Source organism: Cupressus sempervirens, chromosome 9 (assembly GCF_028749045.1).
Source record: "Cupressus sempervirens isolate cs-2001-9-10 chromosome 9, ASM2874904v1, whole genome shotgun sequence".
NCBI lineage: Eukaryota > Viridiplantae > Streptophyta > Pinopsida > Cupressales > Cupressaceae > Cupressus > Cupressus sempervirens.
The window spans coordinates 9,491,076-9,501,031 of NC_143126.1; the positions used below are offsets into that span (position 1 = coordinate 9,491,076).

Sequence of the window (9,956 nt, forward strand, 5' to 3'; positions counted from 1 at the left end):
CATGAAGTAATATTCTAAACATGTGATCAATGAACCATATCTAAATCCACAATTATCCTCAATAGACATCTTCACATTCTCAAGGAGATATTTTAGTAACATCTTACAGATCAAATTGAACATTCTTTCTTATAGTATAATGAGCATGAGCATGCAAACAACCATGGCCAAAGTGGCACCTTCATTACTCTGGATCTAAATTTTGTAAGAGATGTCAAGTGCAAAATACCTTACCACCATATCTTCAAGGGTATTGATTAGGAATGCACGTTGATCACAACCAATTTTAGGTAACTCTTCTGCCTCTTTGTATATGATTTATTTCTTTTGTGGTACATATCTAATGCTATGTACACAGGCATATAATGTCTTTAATTCCTTCATTTTTCACTTGACATGGTTTATCTAAAACTACGTTTCATTATAGAACTTACTCAGCAAGAACATAATGAACCTCTTGTCATTACACTACGAGAGTTCTCTCCATCTATATAGGCCAAGATTGCATATTTTGTGCAATTATATTCCACTAATAAATCATCTTCCATTTGTCTGCTTTTTCCATGATCAAATTCTTCTGGTTCGTCTTCTTTAACTTCCTTAACACATTTGCGTCGACATTTTAAACTACCATCACAAACTCTCTTATTGCACACAAATTTCTCTCTTCAAGCTATAAAACAGTCTTCAAATTTTCCTTGAATTGCAATATTTCCAAATGATTTAATATATTTGTCTTTATAACAATGATCCAACTTAATTGATATTTCCGCTAAAATTGATATTTTTCTTAGTAAGAGAGCACCCAAAAAAATGAACAAGGGGAACTCTACCAAAGAAAACATGAGGCATTAGAGAAGAGAAGGCAAGAAGATCTCTCTGAAAATTAAGAAGAACTTTGTAGACAACATGAGAAGGAAGAATTAAAAGAAAAAGAGGAGTAAGCTAGGATATGGATTAGCACAGGATCTGCAGTAGAAACTATCACCTCGCCATCTATAAATCCAACACCACCTCAACCAGCCCCTCCTCTGCAGCAGCATGCACCAAAAACAACCAAGATTTTTTGCCTTTGGGGGCCAAAATAGCCCACTATGAGGACTTCTTCCAGGAACTGGCCTCTCACCACACACGAACTAGTGTATTGGCCCCAACATTTATCTAGCATGTTTAAGAGATGGTTTTTTTTACAAACAATGGAGTAAAAAGCTACCATTATAGATCAATGGATCTCCAAGAAAGTGGAGAAGATTTGGGGCTTTTTCTCTCAGTCGCTAAATATGTACTTTGATGTTATTGGAGTAGAAAGAGACATTTAAGTCGATATAAGCTCCTGGAATGTACATTTGGCAAAGCGAAAAGAATAGTTTAAGAGCTAAGAACAAATGAGTAGGCTTTGGAGAGATGAATTAATAATGGCAGACATCCTTAGTGATGAGGGTGAAGATTCTATTGAATTAACCCTTTGAAGACTCTGATTTGAAAAGTTGATGCTATTGAGCTTTATGAGAAGACCTTGATGAAGCATACTCTGTTGTACACAAATAAACCATGACCTTTGTTGCCTTTGTATAATATAGAGTCCAATCTGGACACCACCAATGTTGAGGAATTTTGGAATCTTTTTTAAGAAATGTTTGGGGAGAAGATGGAGGAGAACTCTATGTTATTCCCAATTTTGAGAAACAAGTATTGGATGAATATATTCAATTTGATTATTTTTTATCATATATTGAGACAATCACAAAGATGAAGGATCAAATAGATGAAGATAAGGGCATCTTTCACAAGACCTAATTTCAGATTGAATCAATGGATGGTTCAAACAAGGAACCTTTGGAGGTTTTCCTTAAGAATTTTGAGACATACAAGGTTGTTGCCTCGAGGTGATTGATTACCATTTTTTTGTTCATTATTCTTTGAGTCTAAAGGGACTTCAGGACCTCATGTTTTCCTATTTCGACATTCTTTTGAAGTGATTCTATAGGTCATATTCATGCAAACCTACAACAACAAACATCTCGCTGCCTACATTTAATATTCCGAAGTGCAAACAAGGAAATTGATGTCTAGAGGTAAAGATGACAAGTGAAAATTTATTCCACATATTCCATCTACCCTACTGATGGGGTGTCATTTTTACATTCAAGACAAGGTATATGTACCTAATAAGGAGACAAGCCATTACAACTCTCTTCCTTCCTTGGGATTCAAGCTTCATGACTCTCTTCTCCTCTCTTCTTTCTTTATTCTTGGGATTCGCACTACATGGGCTTGTTCCCTAAAAATGTAATGATCTAGGTCATTGTTAGGGTTCAAAATCATCAATGTAATGATCTAGGTCATTGCTAGGGTTCAAAATTTTGATGATTTTGAGACACTTTATAAAGTGAATAGAATAGTTTTTTGAACTCTTGCATTTTATTTCCTTGGTATTAGCTTCAATGGGTAATCCAGGCTTGGACATTTTGGTAAAGAGCTAGTGATTTTTGACATAATGCAGAGCTTTTGATAAAGAACTAGCAATTGTTGACATAAAGTTGATGATAATATGCAATGAACACCACAATACTTAGCTTCCTAAGCACACTTGTTTGTCAATGAATTGGTATCTATTTCATTTCATATTGTCCTTTACCTAAGATTGTTCTAAGCTCGACTTTAGTGTAGTTAATGGATGTGATATGAAATGAATCTTATTTCGTAATGTACATCATGATTGTTGATCATGTATGTTAATGGTACATGTATTAAGTTATTCTTAGGTTCAAATTGATGATTTCTCATGGTGAAGAGATAGTATTCTCAATTTACTTATTTTCTTTAACCTTGGTCTATCTTTTTATGTTTCTTTGCAAGTTGTTGATGTTTTTACTCTCAAGATTCACAAGTTCAGACTAGGGTAAACTTTAAGAAAGTTGCCTTCAAAAAAAGATATAAAACATTAGCGAATCTTTCAATATTTTGAAAAAATAAAATTATTTCTATTGGTGAATCTCTCAATTTTTTATTCTAAATATGATTAATATTGGTGATTATTTTCAAATTATAATTCTTTTGTATAAAATGTTGACGAACCTCAATAATAATAGGAAGTTCATTAATCACCATGGAACATTACAAATCAAAATTGAACATTTTTTTACCTCATGGAATATTATGAGGATCATTACATATACTTTAAATCAATAGTGAAAACTAAATATTGGTGATATATCCCTAAAGTAACTAATAATTATGATAATTATTTGTCAGTTCAATTTAATTTCTCCAATAATATATTATATTTAGGTGACTCAAATCTAATCACGTAATGAATATTGTGGCGAATATTTGAGTTTAAATTTTTCAATAAAATTAATTATTGAGCGATTTTAAATATTCTAAAATTAATTTTTGTAAAACTATGGTGATTTAGGTTGTATCAAATCTTAAATTATTAGCCAAATTACTAGCCAAAAAATTCTAAAATTAGCCATTTGCGAATATTAGCCACTAAAAAATACCTTGGTTCAGACCATCCAACCATCATGCCCCTTAAACAAACACCTTGGTGACCCGACATCTAGGTCCTTAAGAAAATAAGAAATCTCATTCCCCTTCTTTCAAGAGGGGCTAGTTGGAAACATCTAGTTCATCTCTTTGTTAGCTTGTGCACAAAAATCTAGTAAAAGTTACCAATTAATAGTTATGTATCTCACTATATAAATGAAATACAATAAATGACACGAGTTGAACTTCCATACCAAATTATGTTCAATTTGAAAATTGTATATAACTTAAATGTAAATATTTATCTCACGAGACATAATCTAACAAAATAATAATAATAATAAACATTTGCTTGATTTCTGATCTGACCAGAAGCAACTTTATAACTAACCGAACAAGAAATTGCAAACAAGACTCGTACATTTTATCTAGACGTTAGATATCTGAATTCAAACATTTCGTCCAGCCCAACGAATTATTTACTCAAACTCTGTTTCATACAATTGTAAGCGTCGCATTTGATCATATGCAACAACTATGAAACAAGAACAAGAAGCTCTTTAACTATTGCAAGAATCGTATGAACATCACAAACAGGGTTAAGCCAGGAATATGGAAAAAATTTCTCGAGCATTGCTTGTAATTGTGTGTATCCAAATGCTCTTCATTGCCATGGCTCTACCACAGGCCACTGCAGGTAAACCTAAAATTTCTCTCTGTTATCACTTATTTATCTCTGGTTTCTGAGTGCTTTTTTGCATTGAATTGTCATTTAATATCACTTCTTCTTTACGAATAGCTAAGATTGAGCCAATCTTGTTAATCCATGATTTATGAAAGTCGAATTTTAGAGGTGGTTTCTTTCAAACCACTGCCAATGGAATATGTATAATGACGATTAACTGATACCCTAAAGAACTCATACCCTAAAATTTCTCTCTGTTATACTATATATCTCTGATTTCTGAATGCTTTTCTGTATTGAAATATCATTTAATATCGCTTCTTCTTAACGAACAGCTACGATTGAGCCATCTTGATAATCCATGATTAGTGAAAGTCCATTTGTCAGAGGTGGTTTCTTTTAAATCACTGGTCATGGAATATGGATTATGACGATTAACTGATGCCCTAAAGAGCTCATACCCTAAAAACTTTAGTACATTTAGAAGTACTGGTTGATCAATTCTGTAAGTTGAGTACACATGACAACCCCATAGGCTTATCATCAAAAGTGATATCTCATATAGTACTATTGATTGATTAAGTGAAGCTCAAATGAGAATCACAGAAGCGTGCCATCAACAAATGCAGGTCGGGAAAACACCTACAAATCCTGTAACGTTTTCTGTGCAGAGCCAATGTATGCATCCGCTTGTTATAAGGCAATCTTTAGAATGCTCAGCATAAATAATAAGCAACGTTGTGAGAATAAGTTTCCATTTCTTATTTTAGCTTTCGCCAAACTGTTCTCTAGGCAGCTTGAGTGGATCAGCGGTTGTTGGGTTCCGGGAGATAGTCCCGGGAAAAGGGTATGGATTATGATGGTTGATCAATTCTGTAATTGTGAAGAGCCAATGTATGCATCTGCTTGCCCCAAAAAAATCATACCCAAAAAACCCTAAAATCTGTAGTACATATAGAAGCACTCGTTTGATCAATTCTGTAAGTTAAGTACACATGGCAATCTCATACGCATAACATCAAAAGTGATATCACATACAGCATTACTGATTGATTAATGCTGTGACATAAAGCTCACACGACAATCACAGAAGCATGTCATTATATGCAGTTCTTGAAAACCTTAAAAAGTATTAATCCTGTAATGTTTTTTATGCAGAGCCAGCGTATGCATTTGCTTGTTACAATGCAACCTTTTTGCCTCCTTCAGGGCAGTATGATTATATTATAGTAGGTGGAGGTACAGCAGGATGCCCTTTGGCAGCGACTCTTTCAAAGAACTTCACGGTCTTGTTGCTAGAGCGAGGGGGGTTAGGAACTAACGTCTCCAACATAGAGCAACAAGGTGGCTTCATGGCAAATCTTGCTAACACACAGGATCCCGATTCTCCTGCAGAAACTTTTATATCGGAAGAAGGTGTGGTCAATGCAAGAGGTAGGGTTTTGGGAGGAAGTAGCAGCATAAATGCTGGGTTTTATTCGAGGGCTGGTTTGAGCTACGTGAGAGAAGCCGGATGGGATGAAGCACTTGTTAATGAAAGCTACAGCTGGGTTGAAAAGGATGTAGTATCTAGGCCTGTTTTGAAGCGGTGGCAGGGGACTTTCAGAAATAGCCTATTTGAAGGTGGTCTCAGGCCTTATAATGGATTTACTGTGGATCATGTCAAAGGGACTAAAATTGGGGGGTCTACTTTTGATCGGCATGGGAGGAGGCGTAGCTCCAAAGATTTGCTGAAGCATGCTAATAATAATAATCTCAGAATTGGTCTCCATGCAACTGTTAACCGTATCCTCTTTTATGACGGAACCCCAGGTAGGCCTTGAAGTTATGTTTGCTCTGTTTTCATTTTTCCTGATGATGGGTTGTGAAGATGACCTGATTTCTTCTTTCATTGGACTAAAAGCTCAGAGCTAGAAGTCATTAAAAGCGTTTTTAAATCTTGACAAGGAATTTTGTAATTCTAAGGATTTTGCAGAGCTCTATAACAAGTTAGCCTTTTGCTCTGTATTTTGTAAATTCTGTCTACTATCATTTTCAGTAGTCCAATATATGTCGATATTTAGTCAAATTTTCAGACCCATTTTTCATAGTAAATTAATACAAATCCATCTCTCACAAGTTTGAATGATTAACTTAGCACTCAGTACATCTTGGTAACATATCTTTCTTGAACTTAAATGGTTGTGATACTCACTGCATCTTGTTGATGCTCAAAGAAGCAATGAATTAGTCTTGTCTGAAGATCATTCACATCATCATATTCCTATTATTAATTAGCCATTTTTCCAACAAAACAGGTTTTTTCATGTCTTACATTTAAAGAGAACAGAATTCTACAATCCATAGATAATATATGACAATTTTTCGGGTAGATTGCATAGGAGTTTTTTGATTGACGTTTTGGATCACAGTCCATGATCCATCATCGGGAAGATAAAGACAGCATAAGGATGAGATAAAGACAGCATAAGATCATCCTTATGCTGTCTTTATCTTCCCGATGATGGATCATGGACTGTGATCCAAAACGTCGATGAAAAAACTCCTATGCAATCTACCTGAAAAATCATCAAAAATGTCTTACATTTATTCATTTTTTAGTAAGATGTTATTTTTCAGCATGGTGAGGGATTCAGGTAACTAATGAAGCATATGAAGTATCTAGACAATTTTTCATTGTATAAATGTGTTGAGCATTTATAGTTTTCCAAGTCTTGCTAAGTTTTGGTCTAAGTTTTGTGAATATTCGGGGAAAATTTTAAGAGTCTGTTAGTCTTATATTTCTCCTTGTATAGCAAAGGGATTTGAAATCTTGTAACTGAGATTGCTTGTGCCAGGTTCTATCATGTTTAACAACTCGTTGTTAAGCTCTGGTGTGAAAGGCCTTTTCCAATCTTTGAGTACATGTTCACCTTGAAGAATATGTTTCTCTGTGTTGACATATTTTTATACAAGCTATTAGGTGGGACCTTGAGGTTTTTTTTTCGAGAAAAAGACGTACACTTTAGACATGTCAATTGTTCTGATAGGTATAAGGCTGTAGTAAATTTTACCAGAAGCATGTCGGACTTTAGGTTTTCCAAATGTAATAAAACTTGAACAGGTGTTGAGATAATGTACAGAGACTTAGGCAGGGATGTGATTTCCACTTATGTTTATAGCGTCTAGAGTTTTGAACATAATAGCTTTAGGATTTGCAGAAATCTCGTTAAATTAAGCTCTGCTCATTGAGTTTTGCAATTTTTGATACAGATTTTTGTTGAAAGGGTTTTTGTCGACTCTTATGGTTAAATCAAACTGTAGAATTTACTTCGTTGCTTTTGTAAGTTTTGAATTATAACACTTGCTCAAAATTTAAATTTAACAGACTGGGATTGAATTCAAACTGTGTAACTTGTTTATACTCAGGTTTGTAAATTTTGACACTAGCAAGTTTGGAAAACAATTTGATTAAATATAACTGCAATATATTCATTGATGGGTGGGCCAAATCTTCACATGGGCAATGAATTTGAACAAGGTTTGGTAGGAAATCTCACTGTCTTTTACAAGTTTTCTTCCAAAAATAAATCTACTTAGTCTATTCAGAAATCTAACAGTTGAACTTACTAACTAATGCAAACAGAAAGATCTGGTAATGTGTCAACAAGACCAAGGGCTTATGGTGTGGAATATAAAGATTCAAATGGGCTTGTTCACAGGGCTGTATTATCACAAAATGGAGGGGACATTATTATTTCATCTGGTGCTCTGGGGAGTCCACAGCTGCTATTATTAAGTGGAGTAGGCCCTAAGGAACATCTGGATTCTTTAGGAATTCCTGTAGTTCATGATCTGCCTAGTGTAGGACAGGGAATGGCAGACAATCCAAGGAATGATATTGCACTGTTAACATCTATGCCTCTTGAATACTCTCTAATCCAAGTGGTGGGAATAACTGAGACAAACTTCATTGAAGCATCCAGCACACCAATTCAGATTCCATTAGTAGGCAGATATGTCTACTTGGGAACCATAATTGAAAAAGTTGCAGACCCCCTCTCAAAAGGAGAGCTCCATCTAAAGACTGGAGACATTGAAGACAATCCTTCTGTTAGTTTCAAATATTTTTCACACCCTCAAGATATCCAAAACTGTGTTGAGGGGTTGAGAACCATTGGCAAGATCCTAAAAACAAGCTGCCTGAAACCATACCTATTGAGCTTCATAGGTCATCCCCTGCCTGCAAACGCAAGCAACTTTGCAGCCATGGAAGAATTCTGCAGGGAGACTGTATCTACCATATGGCACTACCATGGAGGCTGTCAGGTGGGTTCTGTTGTGAATGAAGAATACCAAGTGCAAGGAATTGATTCGCTGCGAGTTATCGATGGCTCAACCTTCAAGAAGTCGCCAGGGACCAATCCCCAAGCCACAGTAATGATGCTCGGAAGGTATTACAAATTTTTAAACTTTTTAAAGTTACATCAATGCAGTTTCTGGATTTGATTGTGTATTGTGATATGTTTTTCAGATTTTCTTGAACTAGAAATATTCTTGGGATTATTACCCTATATGAATTTAAAAGACCCAAGTATTGTAATAGAATTCTTCTTCTACGGAGATCTGTTTAAATGTCTGTTAACCAGAAAGACAATGTAGAAGTTTAGGTTCTTTAAATTTCTATAAATTTGTTTACTTGTCTTTTAAGATTTTTATTATAGGATTTCTCTAATATCTAATAGGATTTTGTTTTCAATTGTTCAGGTACATGGGGTTGCAAATTCTAAAGGAGAGATTGTCAAAACGAGATTCTCAGTAGGATAAATTTTGTCAGTTGACAGAAATATATTTTTTTAATTGATGATAAGGCAAATAGAATGACTAGCATTGAAGAGGCATACCAATTTACCTTGAGAGTTGAGGAGAAGCTGAACAAGAGGTCTGATGGAAAGCAAAGAGGGCGAGGCCAAGGAGGAAGGGATGGTGTAAGGGATTTTGGAAGCCAAAATGAGGACCAGAAGGAAAATGAAAATGTAGAGGTACCAGCCGAAATCAGAGGAATAAGGATATTACAATTTTTTTTCTCAATTGACAGATTTTTTTTTTTGATTGATGTCAAGGCAAATGTTAATGTATCATTATGTATTACAATTTTTCAGATATTGAGGTATACAATATTCCTTAATGAACAGATAAAAAAAGAAATTTGAGTGCAGCCATGGCAGAAATTTTCTTAGAATCTCAGTTTTATGTGTTTATGTCTCTTCTGACTTTATTCTGAACACTATTTTCTATCTTCTGGTTGTTCATAATCTCAACTATAGACTTCATTCATACTGAAAAGTAATTAAGCAAGCTGATAGGTTTATTGTGGGAGCTTTGCTCCCAAATTTTTGTTTTTTTGTTGGAAAATTTGTAAGAACATGTCAGTTTTTTAATTTTCCGATTGATTTTCTGAAATGAGTTTAAAACCCATTTTTTAATATTTCTAAAAAGGAATTATTCTTTTATGATACTTTCCTTTCAACATTGTAATTTATCTCATTTAAATAACTTTCCTAAATTTCAAATAGATATTGTTGTAGAGTTTTCTAAAAACATTGTAAGATAGGAACTCTATTTAAAAATAAGTTTTGTGGAGACATAACACGAGATATAAGATATGTAAATTTCTTTTTATCTTATTAATATTATTTTGAGTAACTTTAAATATAAAACTTTAATATCAAAATTAGATTTAACATTAAATATGATAGAGTTATTTAAATGTAATAAAGAATAAATCATATAATTAAAA

General features: G+C 34.1%; 1 protein-coding gene across 1 annotated transcript; it reads left to right on the top strand.

The window, feature by feature from the left end:
• Positions 1–3,957: 3,957 nt before the first annotated feature.
• Positions 3,958–9,398, top strand: LOC149537372 ((R)-mandelonitrile lyase-like). The gene is made up of 4 exons (XM_089802865.1): positions 3,958–4,189; positions 5,336–5,989; positions 7,803–8,610; positions 8,924–9,398. Exons 1-4 carry the CDS (start codon positions 4,105–4,107, stop codon positions 8,976–8,978), a joined length of 1,602 nt encoding a protein of 533 aa, XP_089658991.1. The 5' UTR covers positions 3,958–4,104; the 3' UTR covers positions 8,979–9,398.
• The last annotated feature ends 558 nt before the right edge of the window (positions 9,399–9,956 follow it).